The following is a 26,055-nucleotide window of genomic DNA, read 5'->3' as shown; positions in this document are numbered from 1 at the left end:
GTGTTTGATGGATTGGGAATATTACAGCAGATCTGTGGATGTATTCATCAGGGTCAGCTGCACAGATTTGAATGCACCGACCCACAGAGACCTGTCCTCGAGAGACAAATGACGACATTCATCATTCGATCCCAACCATAAAACGACCTCTGTTTAGATTCAGCTGACAGGAGCGTGTGCAGGACATGTGAATTATGATTGTTGTCTTTCAGAAGCGAAAGAGGAAGTTCTTTGACGTCATTGAAGTCCTTTAGATGACGTCACAGCCTCTAATGGTACATGTAGGCTCCGTCCTTTCCACGCATCCCATTCATTGAGTGTGTTCCAATCCACGTACTTCCAGAAGTACACTTCAATGTAGTGCACTTTGTGCACTCTGTACTCACTTGAGTAGTGCGTAAATTTCAGCGGGGTAGGGTCGTCTCAAATCGAACACTCTGCGCCTACGATGTGTCCTCCTGTTGGCTGAAAATGCACCGGTATGTTTACGTATTGTTTTATTCTGTTATCTGAGTGTGGAAAGTGTCCAGCGTTCCACACGCAACGATCTGACTGTTTTGAGTACAACATCCGGGTACTTTGAGTGCACTGGATTTTGCCGTACTTCCCAGTGTGAATGCACTTATGCACTCAAAGTAGCAAGTGTAAGTACAGAAGTACGCGGATTGGAACACACTGATTGTCCATGTAAGCAGCCGTGCAATGCATTCTAGTAGTAGCGCAATTCGTGACATGGACCGTCACGTTGCCCGCTCCTCATTTGCATTAAATTGAGGCGACTTTATGCAAATCACGAGCGTCCGACACGACTCACCGCCTCTGGAAACCCCCAAGAAACTTTTAAACTAAATGTAGTCGATCCAAAATGAAGACAGATTCAGCAACAGCGCGGCTTATTTTACGCATTAAAGGTTTATGCCTTGTTGGTTCCGTTTTTTTTTTCTTTTGTACTTAGTTTATGTGTTTATTTTAAGCCCAACCATGACGTTTTCTCTTCACCTAACGTGGTTTTCTTGCCTGAACATAAATGAGTGGCTTTGTTGCCCCCTGCTGGTAGTGTACGTTAATACAGGCGTGTAATATTCACGTCTCTGCGAGGCAAAACGTGACACTGACACGCTGTCCTCTGATGGACAGGCAGGTCTATTACACGCTTTGGCGTGATATCGGGTTGGTAATTTGGAGGACTTGTTGCGGCCGCAGTGTTTTCTGATTTATCACAGCATGTACAGAAATCCCTCCCAGCGTGAACCGACTGCTGTTGCCTGTTATTTTTTATTTTTTACCAATCGTTTTTCTTTTTTTATGCCTTCAAACTGTGTCAGCACTTGACTGAGTCGGACACCTGAAATCCACCAGCTTATTCTGCTGAAAGGTATTAGAGAGCCCATCATCACGCCCCTGTGGTTTGTTCCTTCTGTGCAGCCTGAAGCAAATTTTCCTCACGGTTTCTTCTGTTCCTGCAGCTGCTTCGATTGTTTGTCTCCCTCGCTGAAATCCATCTGTATGAACCGGCTTTACTCCGGCTCCCATTCACTGACTCTGACAGGAGGTGGGTGGGAGGGGGGGGGGGGGGGGTACCACTCAAATCTGAGTGGTAATCAATCTGTAGTGGGAGGTGGGAGAGCACAGGGCCCGATTTGTAAATGCACGACAAGATTTTAGAGAATGGTGAATATACTGTACGTGTTTTCAGATGGTGCAGAGACTGTTTAAGCCAAACCATGAGGTTTTTATTTTTTTATCCTAACTAAGTTGTTTTGTTGCCCCCTGCTGGTACTGCACCATCATACACGCGTCTAATATTCACGCTCTGCGAGGCAAAACATGATCCTGACGCGCTATCCTCTGGTGGACATCTGGTCTGCTACATGCTTTGGCAGGATATCGGGTTGTACTGTGACGTCACCTATTGGTTTCTGGACTATGGTTTTGAAATCTTGCATCTTGTTTTTTTTACAATCAGAAGTGGCGCGAGAGGGTGGAGCTAGGTACAACCGAACGCTGAATAAGACAATTTAGGCGACCTAAATGTTACAATTGACTTTCATGAACTGAAAACATACTGTGAAAGGGTTAAAGTTGTAAGACGAAAACACGGACAACTCCCAGACCGGACAACGCCGTGGCAGCGACCTGTCAATCACAAGGCAGCCACGTTCTAAAGCATACCCTGTGGATTGTGCAAAAGCAGATATCACCTTATTGTCTCCTAATATATATAAAGCTTTGGACTTTTATGACATTAGCAATAAAACAGTGAATCTTCATCCAGAACCAATGGACTTTGGGGCATGTCCATAACAGTGGAGGCTGGTCCATAGCACATGTACTAATGTACCCTCATCACCACTACATTTCCAGCAGGTTGCAGAATCCTTTAAACCAAGTCTATATAACCTATGTGAAATTTTAAATTAAATAAGCCTCACCCTCAGATCTCTTGACGTTTTTCAGGAGTTGTTGCAAATCTCATCCCACTCCTGTTCACCAAATGACACACCCAAATCTCTTTCCCAGACAAATTCAAGGGCCACAACAGTTTTATTCACTCTGCATACCTGGAGAGTTTTCTGTAACTTATCTGATTTTTTGCAATACATGATGTTGTTGAAGATATCTCCACTGAAGTGAGTCTTACATAAATCATACTGTTGTTTTACATCCTCAAATTATTTAAGTATATTGGTGCAATAAACATCTCGTATTGTAAGAATTAAGAAAAAGATAATTATCATATTTTTAAAAATGACATAAGTGGACAAAACCTGCCGCAGGTGCAGATAAGTGACACACACATACACATACACATACACACATCATTCCTGTAAAGCAATGCATCATTTAACAGAAACACATTAAACTCACAGGTCATTGATAACAGTCTCCCATGGTACAATGTGTGTGTGTGTGTGTGTGTGTGTGTGTGTGTGTGTGTGTGTTTGTTTGTGTGTGTGTGATATATTTATGACTTTAATAAGCTCTCAGAGCTCGTGACATTTCAGCGGCAGGAGCGCGTCCCCCCCGTCCAAGAAGCACTCCTCTAAATGTCAACCTGAGACATAAAGACACCTGATCGCCGCTCGCCACATCATTATCTGACGCCGCCCCCTCATGACATCACAGTTTTTCATATCATCAGAACAAAACCAGCTCATACACTGAATTTATTTTTATTTTTATCATCTTTTTTATCTTTAATGACCCTTCCTCTTTTTGTAGGTTCCATCCATATATTAGGGTCTGTCAAAAGATTAAAATGTTTAATTGCATGATTGATGATCACAAATGAATCGCAAATGAATCACACATTTTTTATCTGTTCAAAATGCACCTTAAAGGGAGATTTGTCAAGTATAATACTCTTATCAACATGGGAGTGGGCAAACATGCTGCTTTATGCAAATGTATGTATATATTTATTATTGGAAATCAATTAACAAAACAAAACAATGACAAATATTGTCCAGAAACCCTCACAGTTACTGCATTTAACATGAAACAATATGCTCAAATCATAACATGGCAAACTGCAGCCCAACAGGCAACAACAGCTGTCAGTGTGTCAGTGTGCTGACTTGACTATGATTTGCCCCAAACTGCATGTGATTATCATAAAGTGGGCATGTCTGTAAAGGGGAGACTTGAGGGTACCCATAGAACCCATTTACATTCACATATCTTGAGGTCAGAGGTTAAGTGACCCCTTTGAAAACGGCCATGCCAGTTTTTCCTCGCTAAAATTTAGCATACGTTTGGAGCGTTATTTAGCCTCCTTCTCGACAAGCTAGTATGACATGGTTGGTACCAATGGGTTCCTTAAGTTTTCTAGTTTCATATGATGCCAGTATCTTTACTCTGGCTTTAAACTTGAGCCCGCTACAACCTAAAAATCGCAAGTTGCGTTAATGCGTTAAAGAAATTAGTGGCGTTAAAACAAATTTGCGTTAATGCGTTATTATTTGTGTTAACTTTGACAGCCCTGATATTCGTGTTTAACATGCAATGACAATAAAGCATCTTGTGTTCATGTCATGTTATTTCCATATTACAATCATTAACAACAACAACAACAACAATAATTATATTTGATAGTAAGTAATAAGTCTGTTCTATTACATGCTGTACTATACTGTACTTCATTTTATGCTTTTATATTTTACACTCGTCTTCATGTGTGAACACTCTGACCAATCACTGCCTGCTCTCTCCTGATCCCTAATTGCCTGGTTTCTATGGAGATGGAACCCCTTACCAAACACACACACACACACACACACACACACACACACACACACACACACACACACTCACCACCTAACTGCTAATTGGCTGTAATTAACCTCTTATGGCTATTTACATTTTTTCCATCCATAAATCAGAGGCGGTGCAGTCAACCCCCTCGGTCCTCCACCCCATGTTAACACTGTTAGCGCTGTTAGCTGCTCAGCTGTCGCCATGTTAATAGCTGTGCGGAGGCAATAGAAATGCTCCCGATCTCGCATTTAGCCCCTTTAAATAATAATCCAAACTTTAAAAATATAAATTTAACTTAGTTTTCTTCACAGGAATGAATGAAATGCTGAGATATAGGCCAACTGTGTATTTTTGAAAGAAGTTGTCTTACACCTCTTGAAATCGAGAATGCCTTGAGACCCTCCGTGAAGCTTTGTTGACCCCTAGTGGGGGGGTCGAGAACCCCAGGTTGGGAACCAGTGTATTAGAGCATGCTGTCGGGGTTGCTTCTCACGCTGCTACACCAGGGGTACTTGGTACTTCTGCAGTCACCAGGGCGTAAATGGAAAGATTGTGGAGTAGCTCAGCTAATTTGAAAAAATTTTTAATTATGATTTAAGGGGGAAAAAAAGTTACAGATGAATGGTTGAAACGTCCAGCTTCTGAAGCTGACCAAACCAACTGAGGAAAGGACAAAGGTCATAGGGTTGTAGGGACATGTCAAACAAACAAAGGTCGAGAGCCAGTGTACTACAACACCTCCAGGTACAGTACAGGCCCCAAGCTAGTCGGCTAACACGCAGCATTTCTGTCCGACAAAGTCAAAACACATTAACTACATTCAGGGCTTTGAAGTGGAAACAAATAAGTGCCAGTGTCATATTATACTGTCAGTCATAATCAGCTGCTATATTTGGGTTATTCATCTTCTATAGGCCTATAATACTCCAATAATATTCCAACGGAAACATTGTAGGGTTAAGGTGGTGTGTTAAGTGTTAATAGTTAAAGTGCTTTGCTGTGTTATTTGTAGCCTATAGTCGGGTATCATTCAGGTTTTAGGAGCAGTGTCCCTATTGGGATGCTCTTACATATTATGTAGCAGGATAAAGTTATTCTTACTTGTTAAATGATTATGTTATTATTTACACATATCACAGCCTTCGTCTGAACATTAATTCTTCTGGAAATGTTTTCCCTAAAAGAGCAGATTCAGAACAATTTAAAATAATGTTTCATTAATTATATTTGTTTACAAATAAAAAAAAGCGATACAAGTTGATAAAGTTGATAAATTACAGCACCCTCGTTCTCAAAATTAAGTTGAGACCAGAATATTTTAGACATCTGTTTTACCACATTAAAATGACAATGCCATAGAAGTGTGTGCTTTTTGGGGAAAAAACAGCATGTAAAACTGTCAGGAACTACAAACCGATGTAAAAACCAAACCACAGTGTAAGCATTACAGGTAGTTATAGCTAGCTGGTGAGATAGCCACAACTACCCGTAGCTGAAGCTAATTTACACACGTTTTCTCATCAGACTAGCAGCAACAAAGACCTACTAAAATCAAGAATAACACATGAATAATCAGTATCAATGCTGGTCTTTATCCAGTTCAGACGTGTTTGTTTAAACTCTGTATGTTCACTCATGTCCCTCAGGTGTAACAGGACTTGTCCACCTGGACGAGAACGGAGACAGAGAGATGGACTTCGCTCTGTGGGACATGATCGACACCAACACCAGCACCTTCCAGGTGAACAATAATATATTTTAATCTTTAATTATATTTCATTTTTAAATAAGAGATATGTATGTATTAATATAAATTGAATAAATATTAATATTACATGTGCTGGTCAATGATTTTAATCTCATCTAGAGTTTGTTTGGTTTTCAGCACACTTATAATTATTACATATGTATGTATTGTTCCCAATAATTCAGTTTCACAGACCTTTTCCACTATAGATATTTTGACTTGTCATAGAACGAACGTCCTTAGATATAATCAAGGGCATAATGTCCGCTGGGAATGGCGGGACATGCCCCTCTCACTTTATAAAATCCAGTTTTTGTCCCTCTCAATATTAAGGTTTTTATTTACTCACTGAAATCTCTCTACACAAGATCTTCAGACTGCCAAAATCCAGAGGAGAGAAGAGAGATATTGATAAAAATGTTGTTCATCGAGGTCACTGTTAGTTATCACCGTGCGTTCATAATAATGAGGCTTTGTAAGCAGCGGAGATTGGCAGCATTTTTTACCTCGCACATTTCATATAGGCTACTGCTCTGACTCAGGGCGTCAGCGAGACTGCAAAACACCTCTACATGTTTTTCTGGTAAAAAATCATTTCAGCAGTAGAGCACATGCATACATTTTGTATTAATATGTATCTATCATAAAGCCTTTTTTAACAGAAATGTTTAAGTGACGTTAGTGTGTAAAATTATTCAGTTTAAATTCTACTACGATTTATTTGGAAAGCCCAATAAACAATTCCATTATATGTTATTTGTAAGATTGATATGAATATGAAAACATTGACTTAAAGTTAAGGGCAGTTAAAGTAACTTACAGCCTTGACTATAATTTCTGTTCCAGGAATTATTGCAGTGCAATGAAGCAATTGATAATGTCAAAATATCTGCTGTGAAAACAGGTTCATTCAACTTAGGTTTCACTGCATGTGCGACTATTCTTAAGTTTCTGATGGCTAAAATGTTGTCCGAAACCTTTCAATTGCATTTACTGAGGCACAGGACAAATGTTTTACTACCCACTTATTAATCCCGTCTGATTGGTGTTGTTTTGGAAGAAGTCTGAAAAGGAAGAAAATGTAATCATGAACAAGACATTTTTTTGGACGAGTAAAAACCTCAAAATAGCATCAGCTTACAGTCGAGAAAGAGGTGAGATGTAGTCGACCTTAACCGACCCTCCACACCACCTTCACACCTCTCTTTTCATCAGCCTCCCTCACACTTTCTAATAATTTCTGTCATTCTCGGTGTCTCAGTGTGAAGGCTGCGTCTGTCCTCCGTCGTGTCTGTAATTCTGTGAATTCTCCAGGAACTCTGGTTCAGGTCCACCTCAGGTCCACCCGATGAAGTGTAGCACTGGTTAAAGTCACACTGTTGGATGGACTGGAGAAGCATGTGACTGGAAACCACTGGTTTACTATTGGAAAATAATTAATTGTATTTTATTAGGGCTGTCAAAGTTAACGCATCGTTGGATTTATAACTTTTATGAAGTCTCTGAAAAAACGCTGTTTTTCCAAGCTCGATTACAAACCGTCTGAAAGGAATACCTAATATCTAAAAATAGTGATCAGAGTAATTTCCTGTCATATACGACAGCGTCGACCTCAGGGGGTTAAACTTCTGCAAGTACATCAAGCACATCTTTGTTCTCAAGAAAAGATTTGAATGCGATTTACTCTTCTTCTTTTAGAGAAAATATACCGTCCAGTTAGTTCATTACTGAAGTTCCACATCAGCTCCAGCCATCTTGGTTGTTTTTATGCGTCAGCAGCGTTCCTCTTTTCGGTCTTCATCTCAAACATGCCTCATATCAGATAAATGCTTGTGATTGGCCCGGCACATCTCAGGCCACTGGAATTCTGTCCTAAGCGGAGGGGGATCAGACGCATCTGCCAGAGCAAATAAAACCTGAGCTCGCAGATTCATCTGGTTCCCAGGCAAGTACTGGAATGGAGTAAATACTCAGTTTAAGCACAAGTACCTGAAAATTGGACTTAAGTACAATACTTTCCTATATTCCACCACTGCCAGTGGTGGGAGAATAACCCCTAACCTTCCCTGGAGGGCTTTTACTTGGTAGGCAAGGAGTGTTGAAATCTTTTCCACTTCCTGTTGTAAACACTGTGGTAGCTCTTTGCTGCAGCACAGGGATTGATGCATTTCACATTTACATAAATATTTGCTCAGTTTATAAAATATGATGCATTATAGTAGGGGTGACCCCGAATAGTTGACTATTGGACGATTCGATCTAAGGAGCCTAATTCGACTGCCAATCTCACAGTTGAATTGTCGCAGTGGCAGAAAAATGCGCTCATTTAAAATACATGTTGAACTACATTTGGGTAACTGGCTGGAGCTCACACAATGGTCTTAAAAGGCCAGTTAACCTAAATCACAAAAAACATCTAATCAAATTTTACTTACTTACACTATATGGCACATTTGGTACATTTTTTATACATTTGGTCTGTGGTTATTTTTCAATGTTTGGGCCTTAAATTATTTGAAGGGAAGGGACTTTTACTTGTAGTAGAGTAATTTTACCCTGAGGTATTTCTACTTTTACTTAAGTACAAGATCTGAGTACTTCTTCCACCAGGTGCAACAGGCATTAATACCTCAACAGTGAACTGGAAGCTTAGCATGAGAAATTATTATAAAGGCAAAGAAGAGTGTCATCTGCATAAACTCTGACTTACATGAACTCAAGTCTTAAATCAAACATCTTATATCATCTTGTAAGTTGTTGTTTGTTTTATTCCAGATAATTTTGGTGTACAATAGTTTAGAGGAGGAGCTGACTGCCATACCTGGAACAGCACCGCACTGGCTGGGTGGAGTTATTCCTCCTGATGTTCCCGTCTGTGGCTTCAAGAATGACAACCCCATCTGCCTCGCAAGTCAGTGGACAAAACAAGTTTACATTAGCCAACAGTTGTTATGATCATCTACAGTTGTTTCAATGTGGAATGTGGATGCAGAGGTTATTAAATACTCTTTCTCTCTCTCTGACAGAGACAGTCACCATCCATCAGATGGTTTCCATTGTGGTCTTCTTCATCTTCATGATGACCCTCACCATCACCATCTTCATCTACAGGTGAGAGCTGCTGCTGCCATTGAAGTATAGTGGCGTAGAAGTATAAAGTAGTAGAAAATAGAAATAATTAAGTCCAAGTACCTTAAAATTGTACTTAAGTACAATACTTAAGTAAATGTACTTAGTTACTTTTCACCAATGCTCGAAGCACCTGGTTATGGTTTGTGACAGATGGTGGTTTTGGTTACAAATGTACATGATAAGTCAACTTGTCATGTCTTGTGCTTCAAGTTAGCTATGATTTCTTCAATATGAGACTGTCCCTTTTTTTAGCTTCAAACAGAGTTGGTCTGTAACCTCTCTCTCTCTCTCTCTCTCTCTCTCTCTCTCTCTCTCTCTCTCTCTCTCTCTGTCTCTCTCTCTCGCTCTCTCTCTCTCGCTCTCTCTCTCTCTCGCTCTCTCGCTCTCTCTCTTTCTCTCTCTCTCTCTCTGCAGGAAGATGAAGCTGGAGAAGGAGCTGGTGGCTCAGCTCTGGAGGATTTCCTGGGACGACATTCAGATGAGCAACCTGGACAAGGTGCTGCGCAGCGGCAGCAGGATCACACTGTCACTGGTCAGCACATACACACACACACACACACACACACACACAGACACACCAATGGTGGAATATAACTAAGTACATTGACTCAAGTACTGTACAAAAGTACAAATTTTCGGTACTCATACTTTACGTGAGTAATTCCATTTTATGCTACTTTATACTTCTACTCCACTACATCTCAGAGGAGGTACATATTGTACTTCTTACTCCACTACATTTATCTGTTTTTCATCCCCTTCCTGTCCAGTGAAAACCACGTATCTCCAGATGTGTTGATGTTGAATGTTTGTTATGAACTGGAGGATGAAGTGCTCCTTCATGTGTTGAGAGCATTTTCCTCCTACTTAAGCTAAATAAACTCTTTAATAAGCCTCTTGGATCAGCTGGAGAATGCATCCGTCACAAAGCTGGAAACAGGGCTGTTTTTCCAACACCATGAAAAGTTGACTTTTTAGAGATGCAGGGTTCTCGCAGGACAGCAACACTGCAAACATAGGATCACCTTATAGAATATGATGCATTGCTGTAGATTAAACTACTCAACAGTATATAAAGACGTTAAAAACGTATACATCAGTAAAATGCAACATACACATTAAGGCAGCAGTACAATCCTGAAATACCAATATATAATAGTAAAACACTGACAGGGAACATTTTACTGCACTGTCATAAAAAGTATAGTATGTTGTTAAAAAAAAAGATAGTATAGTATGTCCTAAAAAAGTCATAGTGTAGTAAGTCCTTAAAAAGTCATAGAATAGTATGACCTTAAAAAGTCATAGTATAGTATGTCCTAAAAATAAAGTCATAGTATAGTATGTCATAACTTTCTTACATTTTGCTGTTAATACTTACTCATTACTTTTACTTGAGTAAGTTTTGAACGCAGGACTATATTAGTACTTTTCCTCCTTTAAAGGATCTGAATAATTCTTACACCACCTGTGTCTGTCTCCAGAGAGGCTCTAACTACGGCTCCTTGATGACTGGAGATGGAAACCTGCAGGTGTTTGCAAAGACTGGATACTACAAGGTCAGTGTGGTCTTTTGTTGTTTTCTGCTGATAACAAGTCAGACTGGATGTGAACTGTCTGTTCTCTCCTCTACTGCGACGACATGCAGCTCCTCGAAACCTGTTTATCTTTCATCAGTTGTTCAAAACTCTCACACTGTCTAGAAGCTATTTCCTGTCACAGGAAGGGATGCACTTTAAATCTCAGGAAGTTGGTGGCACAAAAGCTCATTTGTTTTTCCACTTAAAATTTCTTTTATTTACCCTGAGTTAAGGAAATGGCCTATTAGTTGCAGGAAGAATCTCTAAATGTTTCCTTGGGTAAGAAAAAATACTAAAGAGTTTTTAGCATCCAATTCTGTTTGTGAAGCAAATATTTTACCATTACTTCGTTGATCGACCTGCATGTTTCCTGACTTCCTCAGGATTTGGATTTATAGTTTGAATTGAGATTAGGATCAGGATTATGTTTAGGATTAGAGTTAAAGGTTTTAAATTTAGTGTTTTGCAACCCAGTGATGTCTCTCTCTCTCTTTTTTTGTTATTCCAGGGAAACATCGCAGCCATTAAATACACCAACAAGAAACGCATCGAGCTGAACAGGGAGGTCCTGTTTGAACTCAAACATGTGAGTGTCTGATGGTTCACATCTTCAGATTCTTATCTTATCTTATCTTATCTTATCTTATATATATTTATATATTTTGTGTTTGTGTAGATGCGAGACGTTCAGAACGAACACCTGACCAGGTTCATCGGAGCGTGCATCGACCCTCCCAACACCTGTATCATCACAGAGTACTGTCCCAGAGGAAGTCTGCAGGTACACCTGTCTGTCTACCTGTGTTTACCTGTCTGTCTAACTGTGTTTACCTGTCTGTCTACCTGTGTTTACCTGTCTGTCTACCTGTGTTTACCTGTCTGTCTATCTGTGTTTACCTATATGTCTACCTGTGTTAACCTTGTCTGTCTATATTTGTTTACCTGTCTGTCTACCTGTGTTTACCTGTCTGTCAACCTGTGTTAACCTTGTCTGTCTACCTGTGTTTACCTGTCTGTCTACCTGTGTTTACCTGTCTTGTCTACCTGTGTTGACCTGTCTGTCTGTTAACAGTCTGTATTTTGTGTCTTCAGGACATCTTGGAGAATGACAGCATCACTCTGGACTGGATGTTCAAATATTCTCTCATCAATGACATCGTCAAGGTACATTTAATTTATTCATGTTTTATCTTCCACATCTGTTCTATGCTGTTGATATTCATAGTCTCTCCAATGAATATCTTATGTACCTGATAATATGTTTAGTTATCTATTTCTCTCTCTCTCTCTCTGCAGGGCATGTTGTTCCTCCACAACAGCGTCATCGTCTCTCATGGTAAACTCAAGTCGTCCAACTGTGTCGTGGACAACCGCTTCGTCCTGAAGATCACAGACTACGGTTTGTCCAGCTTCCGATCCGAGAGCGACTCAGGGAAAGACGCTCATTCCTACTACGCCCGTGAGTGGCCGTTTCAGCCATTTATCCATTTTACTACAACTCTGTGCCTTCAGCCTTTATCCTGAACGCTTTTACATGTTTTGCTCTTAACATGTGCTCCAAAGTTATCTACATCTTTATCCATAAAATCAAGTCAGTGTCAGTGCCAAGATCCTTATCATGTAGGACTACGTATCGATTCTAGTGTTGATAGAATCAGCGGCAATACCAAAGAACGCTTTTTTTTATACTTGTATACATTTTTAAATTTTCTTCTAGGGCTGTCAAAGTTAACACGATAACGCGTTAACGCAAAGTCTTTTTAACGCCACTCATTTCTTTTTATATATATATATATATATATATATATACATCCTCTCCTCCTACTGCAGAGAGGTTGTGGATGGCTCCAGAGCTGCTCAGGATGGAGTCTTCTCCTCCTCAGGGATCTCAGAAAGGAGATGTCTACAGCTTCGGCATCGTCCTCCAGGAGGTGGCGCTGCGCCGAGGAGCCTTTTTCCTGGAGGGATACCCACTCAGCCCCAAAGGTAGGACACAGCTTTAAAGAGTATGTGGACACTTGATCAAAACAATATATTTGGGGGCTTTTTCAGGGTCTAATTATCCTGACTTAGTCCTTCCTAGTTCAGTTCTCATTTTTTTCAAAAACGAAATTATTAGGGATGCACCGCTTTATTGGCCGAACATCGGTATCGGCCGATATTCGCCTCGTTAACTACCATGTTGGTTATTTTCGGTCGGTCTCTGACAACAGTAACCAGCTGCTGATTCAGAGAAGAAACCACTGGCTGGACATAACTCTGGCATGATGCTGTGCGCATGTGTGTCGTCCGTGTGGAGTTTTACACTGTCTCGGCGAAAGATCAGTGACAACAACGTTGTTATGGACAGCTGAGGCAGCGAGGCCCGACGCTGCACCAGCAGAGCAGAGCTCTTCATCTGCTCCCTGGCGGCGTTCTGCTGTTACTAGTCCACTAGTTAATCGATCACAGATGGCGTCCTTCTCTCGGATGGATACAAAATAAAAATGAAAAATGCTAAAATGGGTCATCAAATATACCTGGGCAGACCACCCAAGTAAAGTCTATGTGTGAGAAACACCATTTAAATGTTTCTAATCACTTTTATATTTACATTTCATTTAATTTTACTAATATGTATGCTGGGCTGTATAAGTGCTGAAACATTCTTCTCATTGAGTAGGTAGTTGTATAGCAACTGAAAAGGCTTTTGAAGCAGTTATTTAAAAAAATAAAAAATAATATTTTTCATGTGAAAGAAGATTATATTAAGGGCTGTTTCATAAATTTGTATGTTTGAATTTGTGCTCATACAAAGACAATGTAATGAAATGCTGAATGGCTTAAAACAGCTTAGATTTGTTATAATGAAGAGGGAATAAATAACTGCAAAAACAAAATAAACAAAAACATCAGCTATCGGCCAAATTGTTATTCTAAACATCAATATCGGCCCAGAATCGGTGCATCCCTAGAAATGATACAGGTCAGGTTCAGGTAGGTTTTTCACGCATCTGTTTTGGATCGTGTCGTACATTTTGAATCTGTGGACACCGTCCTCACCATCAGAAGTTCATGTGGTTTGAACTGTCTTCTGGCAGCAGGTAGTTTTCTGTGAAAATCTGTAAATGCCTGAACTGCCACATGGATGTGGATATAAATCAGGAAATGGAAAGATGGATGGACAACAGTGGATTTAATTTTCTATATTATTTGATATATTCGATAGCCATGGCCGAAGGTATTATGTTTTCGGTTTGTCCGTCTGGTGCAATCTCGTGAACGTGATATCTCAGCAACGCTTGGAGGGGATTTCTTCAAAGTTGGCACTAGTAACGTCCACTTGGACTCAAGGATGAACTGATTCAATTTTGGTGATCAAAGGTCACTGTTACATCACAAAGCACGTTTTTGGCCATAACTCAAGAATTCATATGCAAATTATGACAATTTTACACAAATATCTAACAGGATAAAATGATGTAGTGATGACATTTTGGACAGACTTGGATGTGAACTGCAACTTGACTTGTTGGCGGAGGCGGTAATTCTAGTTTCTTTTTAAATTTATTTTTGCAAGAATTCTTTTTTTATTATTCTTTTTTTGAATGCTTGTTTTTCTTTGCTTGCTACTTTTTTAGTATTCATATTCAAGTCCAGGTTCATGTTCAGTGGGCCTGCGGAGGTCGTGTTGATTGATACCGACCTGAACAGCATTAACAGCACTGTTTGCTGATAAAGAAACTTTACTGAGGTCAAGACAGAAACCTGCTGAACCCCGTCTCTTCCTGTCTGGACACCCGTTTGTAATTTCAGAATAAATGTTTGTGGTGGTTGGTTAAGTGGAGACTGCAGTTCAATTTAATAATAACAGCAACCAACAAATGATATACTGGACTCACACTTACCGGCCTGTTTCGTGCTGAAAATAAATTAGTTTACAGAAAAAAAAGAAAATAAATAGACTGAACAGAGAGAGCCTATAAAAACACATATTCTTGGGTTTTATGTTGGCACTCTAGTAGCCACATGCTGGCAACACATTTGTTCCACTGAAAACAGTCTATCCAGGAATAAACTACAGATTTGAAAAATGATATAAAGAGCTTAAAGGATTTGTTTGTTTTGTCGGCCAAACCTCAGAAACCACCTCATCCTGGAGAGTCCACTTTCCTAATTTTTCTTTCTTAGTTTGTTTCTTTTTTGGGGGGAGACGGCCTCCAATTGAGGACCAATCTGAAGTCAGGATTAGGCTGATGTCTTTTGGAATGAAAGTTTTGTTTGGAGATTGGCTTTTACTACAGATTTCCAAAGTATGAATCTCTAAGAACAAACAAAAACCATAGATCTGCTGCAAGTTTTCACCCAGAAAGGGCGCTCAGTGAAGGAAGTCAGACGGGGCTTCATCACAGCGAATTCTCCTGATTTCACACCAACTAACTAGAGTTGTTTCGATACGGGAAATTTGGTATCGGCGAGTACGGCAGTCTATGCAACGATCTGATACCCATAATTTATGAATCCAGAAAAAAATCGACTTTTTTAAGCTGAAATCAGTTCTTCTTCGCCGCTTCAAAACAGTAGCCTTCACTGTGCTGTCGCCCTGGATGTACCATGGCTGCTACTGGCAACTACTGTTTTAGAGCAGCAAAGAAGAACTGATTGCTAGTAGTTTGTCACGTGACGATAGCAAACAACAACAGTGCGGTGCTAGTGGAGACTGTGATGGAATAATTGATACACAAGTTATCTTTGGAAGGAAGAGGTCCGGAGCTGATGATGTCTTACAAAAGAAGGTTTATTGAAGCTTGATCAAGGAGAATTGTCAGGTCTCCACAATAGATGCTCTCTGCATGAAGGCCTCACAACTCTGCCCTTCCTCCCCGGTGCTCAGTGTCTTACCCCTTATCATGTTTTGACTTACTCCGTTCCTCTGGCATCTCTGACCCTGGTTGCCCTAGCGACTGGCTCTACGGTCTCCACTACAGGCACAGCTGTACAGATAACGGTGGCTCCTCTAGACAGGACTCCAACCCAAGAATGTCAACAGAGGGACACTCTGACAAACACTCTGACCTTTCTACCAATAAGAGAGGAATTGATGGAAAATTCCATCACAGAGACGATAACGGTGGTCAGAGCAAGGAAAATGATGCCTGATTGTTCTCCACCAGTAATTTGAAAGTCTCAGTTTTAACCCTTCAAACTAGGTGTTAGTGCACAGCTTGTAGATGTGCGTAGGAAAATGAAATCATCATAATGACTTTATTAGAGACAATATGTTTTGGTCATGGATGATTTACAAAAGAAAATCCTTAAAATGACAAGATTATGTATCAGTATGTACAACACAAATTAATATAGGAAAATATATAGAATATATTTTTTCAGACAGATTATTATTAAATTCTTTCAACAACAAAAAAAAGTTGTAAGGGAAGCAGATCAGATAATAATCATCCAAACTGGGAATATTTTCATAACTTTAAATGAAAAAACTAAATGATACATCGACAATAGAATCAATTATTGATAGTATAACATTCCACAAAATATCAAGTCAGTGTTTCAATTGATAGACAAAGACAAACATGTAAATATCAAGTAAATAGCTTAACTAAACTATATTTACTGTGGCAACAAGGCCAAGAAATGATCTAAATGACAAATACGTTTTTTTTTTGTTTTTTTTTAAATGAAAACACCAAAGAAGCAGCTTTGGCAGAGCGGTTTCATTTGGCCTTTTCTACCTCATTTGTGAACTTAATAATCAGTTGTCGATCAGGCAGACAGGAAGCGGTGAGAGCAGTGGCGAACATAGCAGAGGTCAGCGGCGGATAGACGGTGGGATTTGGAGCGATTGAGTCGTGTTGGCGACTGAATGAGGGGAATTAGAGACGGAGCACGACACAACTGAAACTAACAATTACACCCTGACAGAGGAGGAGGAGGGAAGTCCGACAAAAGAGAGACAGTGTGACTGAGAGGGTGAAAAGAGAACAATTTATCTTTTTCTTTTTGTCCGACCTGTTGCCAGCTGGACGACGCTTTGATCAGCCGGCAGTCTTTCTTCCTCTCCAGCTTTCCACAAACACTTTCCAGGACTTGAAGTGTCGAACAGTTTCAGAGGCGTCAGCCTGCACTCTGCCAAGACCTCATTTATTTAAAATAGGCTCGTGGTCGAAATTGCTGAGAAACCTTAAAGTTGACATGGAAAAGTTTCTGTTTCCAAACCACAGAGGACAGAAAGAAGGAGAGCGGAGTAATAGATGAAGTGTGTTTCTAGGAATTATGGAAAGAAAAAAAAAGATTTCACCTAAAACTCAGCATTAATATTGAGATTGAAAGTTAGTTTAGGTTTAACTTAGCACACTTAGGCCTTAAAGGTCTTATTCATACAATTTTTATGGAGACGAATAATTTCTAATAAATAATACATCCACAGAGCTTTTAGAAAGGTGCTGAATAAAAGTACGGCTTTTCCTAAAAACAAATCATTATGATTGTGAATTAATCATTTAAAAAATATCTGCATGTGGATATCTGATGTTTGGTTTCCCACTTCTAACAAGGCTTGTGAGCCAATAGTATAACGACGTTGGTTTCACGTGGTCTCTCAGTGTCGTCAGCGATCTAGCTGCCAGCTAGTGTGACGGTAAGCGCCCTGCTTCACTCCGCTCTCTATCAGGCTGCAGAATACATGAATATTAACCGTGGCAACAAATGACAACTGACGTTCGCACATATTAGCTGTATTAGCTTAGCCGTCTGAACAACAATAACCCATAAAATACATTTTGCATATTTAGACAAAGCCAGCAACTACCAACAGCCATAGTCCGTAGGACCTTAACAATCTGAGACCCACAATAGACCCGTATTTGTCTTTTTTAGGGGAGTAGAGGGAGTCTTTAGGGGGAGATAGCAGGTCAACAGTAGATGTCACATAGAAGTGGTGTACATCATCTGAAAGCTGGGAACCCGAAGATTAATTTGAGATGCTGCTCAACACTGTGTGACAAGTTGTTCTAGTCATAAATCAGAAATAACGTAACATTAATTAATTAATTATTATGGTATATTATTATTGTGTATAAGGTCTTAGAACATGATAATGGAAGTATATGATGGCCATCCCCATGCTCTATTATGTCTCACAAGTTATTGTAGCAATTTTTCGATTGCATTTTTCAGCGATTGGATGGCGAGCACTTCTGTTGTGTAAACTGCTCAGAAACCCCGTTATTGTCGATCTACCTAGGAAAGCCATCCATCCTCTGAATAACCTAGGTCTGTTGTTTGTGGCTGTAAAGTTTCATGAGGCTGTGATTATCCTGGAGGTCCCCACAGGTCATTTTATACAGTGAGGTCAAGTTTCAAAAAATGGTCTCAATATAATGAAATGGCTACTATGGGGACTAACATCATCACACATGAATACAGTTGGGCTCATTGGCTCCACCAGAGTCTCAGCTTTACAGTGATACACAATTTATGTAATACCAAGACTGTTTAGGGACCCCAGTGTGCACAAATATTCAAATATACCATTTTCAGAATAGGCAATAAAAACACATTTATACTGCATGAAAAAACGGTTTTGGTGAGATTTACTTTGTTTCTGTCGAGTCAGTCTGAGTCTCGTTCCACTCGACCATAAAAAATGTTTATCCTCAAATGGACTTCAAAGCTCTGAGGAATTAATTAAAGATGGAAAGTTTTTGTTGCATTTAAAACAACGAAGACCACTTCCCAAGGAAACTACTTTATTATTTCTGTCCACATTTGTTATTTCAGACTAGTCAGATAATTAACATCTTTTTCTACTTTTGGCAGCAGTTTCTCTTCCTCGCTCCAGTTTGGCTGCTTTTCTTCTCATTTTCACCACACTGTTTAAAAACCATCCATCCATCTATTTCTGGTCGCTCCCCCAAACACTGTAAGATCATCTGAACCATCTCAATCTGCTGAAGAAGACTGAAAGCTAAGACAGGATTGAATCAGTTAAAATCCCTTTGTATTTGTTCTTTTAAAGTTGACTGAATTGTCTTTTCTTGCAAGGAGCGTTCATAGTATATCTCTCCCTCCCTTTGCAGAGATTGTGGATCGGGTGGTTCTGGGCGAGTGGCCCTGCCTCAGACCGACCATCGATCCTCAGAGTCACAGTCCTGAGCTAGGTCAGCTAATGCAGCGCTGCTGGGCCGAGGAGCCGACAGAGAGACCAGAGTTCAACCACATTCGGATGCTGCTGCGCAAACAGAACAAGTGAGTGCTTTGACAACAAGAGGGATGGTTAAAACCTGAAGGTGGTATTTGTAAAACATCTAGTGACAGCCGGAGGCAAACGTATGCTAAACCTCAAGAGAGAGGTGTATCTTAACATGAATATCCTGGAAGTAGTGCCGGGAAGTTCCAGTGTTATTTTCCCTCAGTATACCCACATCTGGATTTCTAAATCTATTGAATATATTGAGTATTTTTCAGCACCTTTCAGGCCACAAGAGTGCAGGGCACATGATATGCGATTATCGAATGAAAGTAAAGCAACATGCTTCATTATCTTCTCCAAATATGAAGCTGTAGGCGACATAAACATGATAATTTATAATGTTTATTTAGTTACTGGGATCATTTTGTGAAGAATCCACATTTGGTACGCTAGTGAGTATTTGTGGTTGCAGGGCGGTGTATGAATGATTGAGTCAAAATAAAATATATGTGTGTTTGTGTGTGTTCGTGTGTGTGCGTGTGTGTTCGTGTGTGTTCAGGGAGTCAAGGACCAACATCCTGGACAACCTGCTGTCTCGTATGGAGCAGTACGCCAACAACCTGGAGGAGCTGGTTGAGGAACGAACACAAGCTTATCATGAGGAGAAACGCAAGGCTGAAGCACTACTGTACCAGATACTACCACAGTGAGTACTACATATACTACTGTATAGTATGTCTTAAAAAAGTAATACAAAAATTGTAGTATAGTACATCATAAAACAAAAAAATAAGTCATATAATACTGTAGTGTTATAAAAAATCTGAAAAAAAGTTGGAAAAATTCATAAAAAACGTATAGTATATCATGTTGAAAAGGTCATGAAAAAAAGTAAAAAGTCATATTATAGTACATTATAAAAAGTCATAATAAAAAAAGCCATAGTATAGTATGTCATAAAAAAGCATTAAAAAAGTCACAGTATAGTATGTCATTTAAAATCATAAAAAGTAATAGTATATTATATAAAAGAAATCATTAAAGTCATAGTATACAGTAGTATGTTATAAAAAATCATAAAAACTCATAGTATGGTAAATCATAAGATATATATATAAAAAAAAAAGTCATAGTATAGTATGTCATAAAACTCATAAAAACATGTGATATAGCAAGGCAATGCAAGGAAAGTTTATTTGATATAACACATACCAACACATACAATGCAATTCAAAGCGATTTACATGAAAATCATTAAAAATCATAGTATAGTATGTCTTAAAAAAACATAAAAAGGCATGGTATAGCATGTCATGAAAATCATTAAAAATCATAGAATGGTATGTCAAAAAGAAGTAAAAAGTAGTCACAGTATACAGTACCATGTCAAAAGTAAAAAAAGTCAAAGTATAGTATGTCAGAAAAATAATTAAAAAATCATAGTATAGTGTGTCGAAAAATTTCATGAAGAAAAGTCATAGTACAATATGTCAAAAGATTTCATAAAAAAAGTCATAGTATAGTATGTCGAAAGATTTAATGAAAGTCATAGTAGAGCATGTCAAAAACAATTCATGAAAAGTCATAGTATAGTACAGTATATGGTTAAAAAGTCCAGTATAGTATGTCATTAAAAAAATCATATTAAGTCATGGTATAGGATAAAAAATCATTAAAGTCATAGTATAGTAAATCATACAAAAATCATTAAAAAATTCATATCATGGTATGTCATCGAAATCACAAAAGGTAAAGGAATAGCAAGGCAATGCAAGGAACGTTTATTTGATATAGCACATTTCAGCAACAAAGCGATGTACATGAAACATTTAAAACATCTCGACAAAGTACAAAAGAAACACATTATAAAAGCACATTTAAATACAATTAGAAACATACTTTAAATTCCAAGAGAATAGAAAATAAAAACAAGCTAAGATGGAATAAGACATGTATAAAATACAAGAATATAAGTTACAGTAGAGTGTAAGAAATCATTTATTAAAAGGCAGCAGCAAACAGAAAGAACGTCATGAAAAAGTCATAGTATGGTAGGCTTATGTTGAAAAAAGGCATAAAAAGGTCATAACATTTTGAGAAAAAGTCATAGCATCACGAAAAAAAGTCTTAAAAAATTAGTATAGGATGTCCAAAGTCATAGTACAGCATATCGAAATAAGTCATAGTATAGTATTCCGAAAAGAAAGTCAGTGTTGTTTGTCATAAAAATCATAATCAATAATCATAAAAAAAGTTTTAGTATACTATTTCCTAAAAAGTATGGCACGAGAAAATTCAAAAATACTCAAAATAGTCATAGTATAAACATAGTGTAGTACATCATAAAAAAAGTCAGTGTTAGTACCATATTGAGTACTTCATATACCACTGTAGCATATACTACAGTGAGTACTACATATACTGTTTTTGCACCATTTTATACGTTTCCTCATCCTGGCATATCTGGTACCTCTCCCCCGCTCTCTACCTCTAAACTTCTCTCTCTCTGCCTCTAAACTTCTCTCCCCTCAGCTCAGTAGCAGAGCAGTTGAAGCGAGGTGAGACTGTTCAAGCTGAGGCCTTTGACTCCGTCACCATCTACTTCAGTGACATCGTGGGTTTCACTGCCATCTCTGCAGAGAGCACACCGATGCAGGTGAGCAGAGTCACAATCATTATTATACTGTATATAGTTATAGGCACAGTTTATTTTTATGTGTTTCAGCTGACGGTGCTTAACAGTTGTCTGCGAAGAGCTGGAGTCAGGATGGGATTAGCCTAGTTTAGCATAAAGGCTGGACTCACCAAAGTTCAAAAATACACCTCCAAAGCTCACTGATATTATATCTCGTTTGTTTAATCTGTACACAAAACAGACATGAGGGTGGTATCTTCTCATCTCACACTCTGCAAGAAATGATTCTTTTATATCACAAAAATCTGTATCATACATAACTCCAGTGATGTTTACAGCCGAATGTTGTGACCCTGCAGGTGGTGACTCTGCTGAATGACCTCTACACCTGTTTCGATGCCATCATCGACAACTTTGATGTTTACAAGGTGACAATATCAACCCAAACTATTAGGGATGCCGATCATCATCAGCCGATATTCAGTAGAAATATGTGATCAGGAGATCGGCCTTTAATGCTTTCTAGTTGCACGACACGCTATTAAAACAAAACATGCCGCACAGTACTGCCTGGCTAAATAACGGAGCTAACAGCGAACGTCAAAGGAGGTTGCATTGAGTTACATTATGGTGCGTTCAAGCACTATTTTATCTTATCTTATCTAGAAACTTGAATAAATCCAGTTGTTTGAAGGAGATATTTTCACAGCAATATAAAATAGATATTAGAGATTTATTTATGACGTGTTGACACTAGCTCTAAGCAGCCTATAATATATAATCAGAACTACTAATGCCAAGATTTTTGTTTTAATCAAAGCAATTTTTTAAATATTTAAATAAAAATACACTAATTTATTTCATAAACAGTTAAATTGTATGTTTTTATTAGGGCTTTCAGTTGATTAAAATATTTAATCACAATTAAACTCATGATGTCCATAGTTAATCGTGATTAAACTAGGTTGCCGAGAAGTAGGCTAAATAACGGAGAAATGTCTCTTTGGTGCTTTTTTTGGAAGACGTCACAGGTCAAAAAGTTTAGGAACCAATCGTTTAATCTTAATAATGCATTATATTTTATGAGTTTATCATATGTTTGTTTATGTGAAATCTTAATCTGCAAAGTAACTTAAGCTGTCACATAAATGTAGCCGGGTAAAAAAAAATACAATCTCTCTCTCTGAGATGTAGTGGACTAGAAGTACAAAGTAGCATGAAATGGAAATAGTCAATAAAGTAAAAGTATAATAATTGAGTAAATGTACTATGACAACAGATGTATTAAATGAGAAAACAGACCAAAAATAGCAAATGTGTGCACTGTGAAAGGACTTTGGTGTTCCTCTCAGAGACTAACCCGTTGGTTGTGTTCCCGTGGCGCCCCCAGGTGGAGACCATCGGCGACGCCTACATGGTGGTGTCGGGGCTGCCGGTGAGGAACGGGAAGCAGCACGGCAGAGAGATCGCCCGCATGGCCCTCGCCCTGCTGGACGCCGTCCGAACCTTCAAGATCTGCCACCGATCAGAACAACAGCTGAAACTGAGGATAGGAATACACAGCGGTGAGAATATACAGTCCATGTACAACCTCAACAAAAACATGTTCAGAAAACACACAATGTTCTCGGCTTTCATTGTTTTAAGAAAATGTCATGCATGACTATAATCTTATCCGTTTACAGGTTGTACAAAATAAGACGATATGTGTCGTTTTTGAAGGACGAGGACATAAAATGGTTAAACATTGCTAATAGGGGTCATTATTTAGCAGCAGTCGGGTAAAAATACCTATAATTCATGATATGGATCTTTTGGATCAGCTTGCCATTTTTTTATTCTTTCATATAAGGAGTAATAATGTACTATAATTAAATCCTGTCACAACTGAGTCAGTAACGTAGCTGGGGCACAGCAGTCTGTGTTGCGGTCAGGACCACTGTAGAAATAAATATGAACTTTTAGTGTTTTTATTCTGCTTACATTTTATGCATAACACCTTGTTTGTTTTGGCTTGTTGTGTGTTATGTGTAGGTTGTTTAGAACAGGATAAAACCAAACCAAAAATCACTTTATAACAAAAGCAAGTGCTGTTTTACATCCAATACTAAAACCAATGAAAAGAGGTGTATGGTACAGATTGGTGTTTGAGCTCCACCTTATTTACTTCAGGTTGGATGCATGAACTTACTCAGACTGTGTGTTGTAGGTCCGGTGTGTGCAGGAGTGGTGGGTCTGAAGATGCCACGTTACTGTCTGTTCGGCGACACCGTCAACACGTCGTCACGTATGGAGTCCAGCGGAGAAGGTCAGAAATGCACTGAACTGTAGTCGACATAAAGACAACTTCAAATAACTACATTTCTTAATAAATACAGTAATACAAATTCAGATTTTCCTATGGTACCCATAGAACCCATTTCCATTGACATATCTTGAGGTCAGAGGTCAAAGGACCCCTTTGAAAATGGCCATGCCAGTTTTTCCTTGCCAAAATTTAGCTACAACATAAAAATCGCAAGTTGCAAGTTTTCAAATACATGTTGAAATGAACTTATTTACCCGTGTGTGTTTGTGCAGCGCTGAAGATCCATGTGTCGGCGGCGACTCGCGACGTCCTTCTGGAGTTCAACTGCTTCCAGCTGGAGCTGAGAGGAGACATCGACGTCAAGGGCAAAGGGAAGATGACCACATATTGGCTACTGGGAGAGAGCGACAGCCAATGACAAAACACCGCAGACAGGAGGACGACTGAGGACAGAGAGGAGGGGACGGAGGAGAGGAAAGAGAGAAGAGAATAGAGAGGAGGAAAGGAAAGATGAAGGTGAGAAATGGTAGAGAAGGAGACAAAGTGAAGGTGTAAGGGAGGAAAGTAGAGAAGGTATCTCGACAGACGTCTCAGGTCCTCGTCATCCTGCAGCAGACCTGTTCTGAGGACTCTCCACCTCCTGGTTGTTTTTCATTTCTGTACAAAAGAGACCTGGAAGGATTCAGACTTTGCGACTCGGAGGAAAACACTTACACAGTCACCACGCACATGCACAAAAAAACCGCAAAGACTAAAGGAAGAAGAAGGACAAGTGTGCAAGTAAAAACTTGGTCTGAAACCAGCAGAACCAGGAATCAAAGTGAACACATGAAGAGCTGGCGCATACTGTAAATGAAGGAGCAGAGAGATGCAAATACAAGAATATTAACTTTATATTGTGTGTTCCAGATCCAGTCTGTTATATGTTTTACAGAGAAAGTGATTATTTGGGTTTTAGAGTTGATTTGAATCTGCCGCCTCAAAGGTTGTACTTCAAAAGTTCAGCAGACAAGATTTAGACATTATCGGAAGTGTTTTCAAAATGTATTTTTTTTTTCAGTTTTACAAGAGAAAATACTTTCGAAGATGAAGACTGACTTCTTGGTTTTGCAAATGTAAGCTTCCCCGCCTCCGTTAAAAAAGGAGCATATAGCCACTTTTCCGTGGAAACTTCCAGGTTGTTTCCCACGCAGTGGATGAGACAAGGGACTAGGTGTTATAAAGCACGACTTCTGCAAATCAGATAAACTGTGGCAGGGCGCATTTAAACTTGCAATATTAGTGAACACCTTGCTAAAATTGATAAATGATGGCTAGCTTTACAAAGTTACAGAATCCGTTAAAATGTTAAAATCTGGGTGCAGCAAGTTCTCTGTAGATATACAAATGTTTCCCTTTTGTTTTTAAATAAAAAGCTGCAATTATATGACGTTTTGTTTTTTTAAATAAATTTGAAAACATCACAGAAGCCCCTTTTTGGTACAATAAATGATCTTCACATCTACCGGTTTAAGGTCAATCACGCAGCGATGCAATGACTGTTGGGAATCAAACCTGTGACGCCGGAGTTATAAGACAGTTTTCTGCACATCTCTCTGCTCGGACGCCTTCCTCACCTCTTAACCACCAGTGGACTGAAACATCCTGAGCAGCCAACGTTACGGAGTTGTCAGTGGGACAAAAATGTGTTCTCCAATTCAGATTCATGAACTGAAAAAGCCTCAAAATGTCTCAACGTATGAAAAACCTCTGATATTTTTATATAGTGCCATTAGATGTGTATTACATGTTGGGGAAATTATCATTAACTAGAGCTCATCATAGTGTGTATCTAAAGAGATTCCAGTCACCAATAACCTGCTATCATCTCAACAGAGTAAGAGTCAGTTAGTTCTTTTGTTGTCAATCATTTTGAATTTGTTTGTATCTCGTTTTCACTCGATGTTGCACTTCTGCATCCCTTTATTAGGATTAAAGGTTAGTTTCACTTCAGTGACGATGAGCCCTGTGTTTTGACTGGGGATCAAACCAGCAGTGTGTGTTTGTTTGTACTGACCTGAATAAAGTTCTGTGCAGAGCTCGTTTGTTCTGGGTTGCAGGCTGCAGTTTGTTCGGCTGGCTGAAAATATAAAAATCATGTGGTTCATTAGTGTTTCAAAGAGGCAGAAGATATTAAGGCTGATACCATGATAACAGAAAATACCCTAT

At 39.1% G+C, this 26,055-nt stretch overlaps 1 protein-coding gene across 2 annotated transcripts in view; it reads left to right on the top strand.

The window, feature by feature from the left end:
• LOC141778620 (atrial natriuretic peptide receptor 1-like) overlaps positions 1-25,930 on the top strand; it is an 89,136-nt gene extending 63,206 nt beyond the window's left edge. The window contains exons 6-23 of one of the 2 annotated variants that reach the window (XR_012596111.1): positions 5,904-5,998; positions 8,780-8,915; positions 9,031-9,115; positions 9,551-9,668; positions 10,621-10,695; positions 11,225-11,302; positions 11,393-11,497; positions 11,809-11,880; positions 12,013-12,175; positions 12,547-12,702; positions 18,792-18,960; positions 19,464-19,610; positions 21,437-21,560; positions 21,899-21,967; positions 22,930-23,104; positions 23,749-23,847; positions 24,120-24,363; positions 25,362-25,502. Coding sequence is in view for 1 of the 2 variants with exons in the window: in XM_074652988.1 (XP_074509089.1) it covers positions 5,904-5,998; positions 8,780-8,915; positions 9,031-9,115; positions 9,551-9,668; positions 10,621-10,695; positions 11,225-11,302; positions 11,393-11,497; positions 11,809-11,880; positions 12,013-12,175; positions 12,547-12,702; positions 18,792-18,960; positions 19,464-19,610; positions 21,437-21,560; positions 21,899-21,967; positions 22,930-23,104; positions 23,749-23,847; positions 24,120-24,265 (2,012 nt within the window). In the remaining variant the exon portion in view is untranslated. Of the gene's footprint in view, positions 1-5,903; positions 5,999-8,779; positions 8,916-9,030; positions 9,116-9,550; positions 9,669-10,620; positions 10,696-11,224; positions 11,303-11,392; positions 11,498-11,808; positions 11,881-12,012; positions 12,176-12,546; positions 12,703-18,791; positions 18,961-19,463; positions 19,611-21,436; positions 21,561-21,898; positions 21,968-22,929; positions 23,105-23,748; positions 23,848-24,119 lie in introns of both variants that reach the window. The other variant, XM_074652988.1, reaches the window with a different exon arrangement.
• The last annotated feature ends 125 nt before the right edge of the window (positions 25,931-26,055 follow it).

Source organism: Sebastes fasciatus, chromosome 12, assembly GCF_043250625.1.
Source record: "Sebastes fasciatus isolate fSebFas1 chromosome 12, fSebFas1.pri, whole genome shotgun sequence".
NCBI classification, from domain to species: domain Eukaryota; kingdom Metazoa; phylum Chordata; class Actinopteri; order Perciformes; family Sebastidae; genus Sebastes; species Sebastes fasciatus.
The sequence above is the reverse complement of the archived record's forward strand: the minus strand, read 5'-3'. Positions and strand labels throughout refer to the sequence as shown.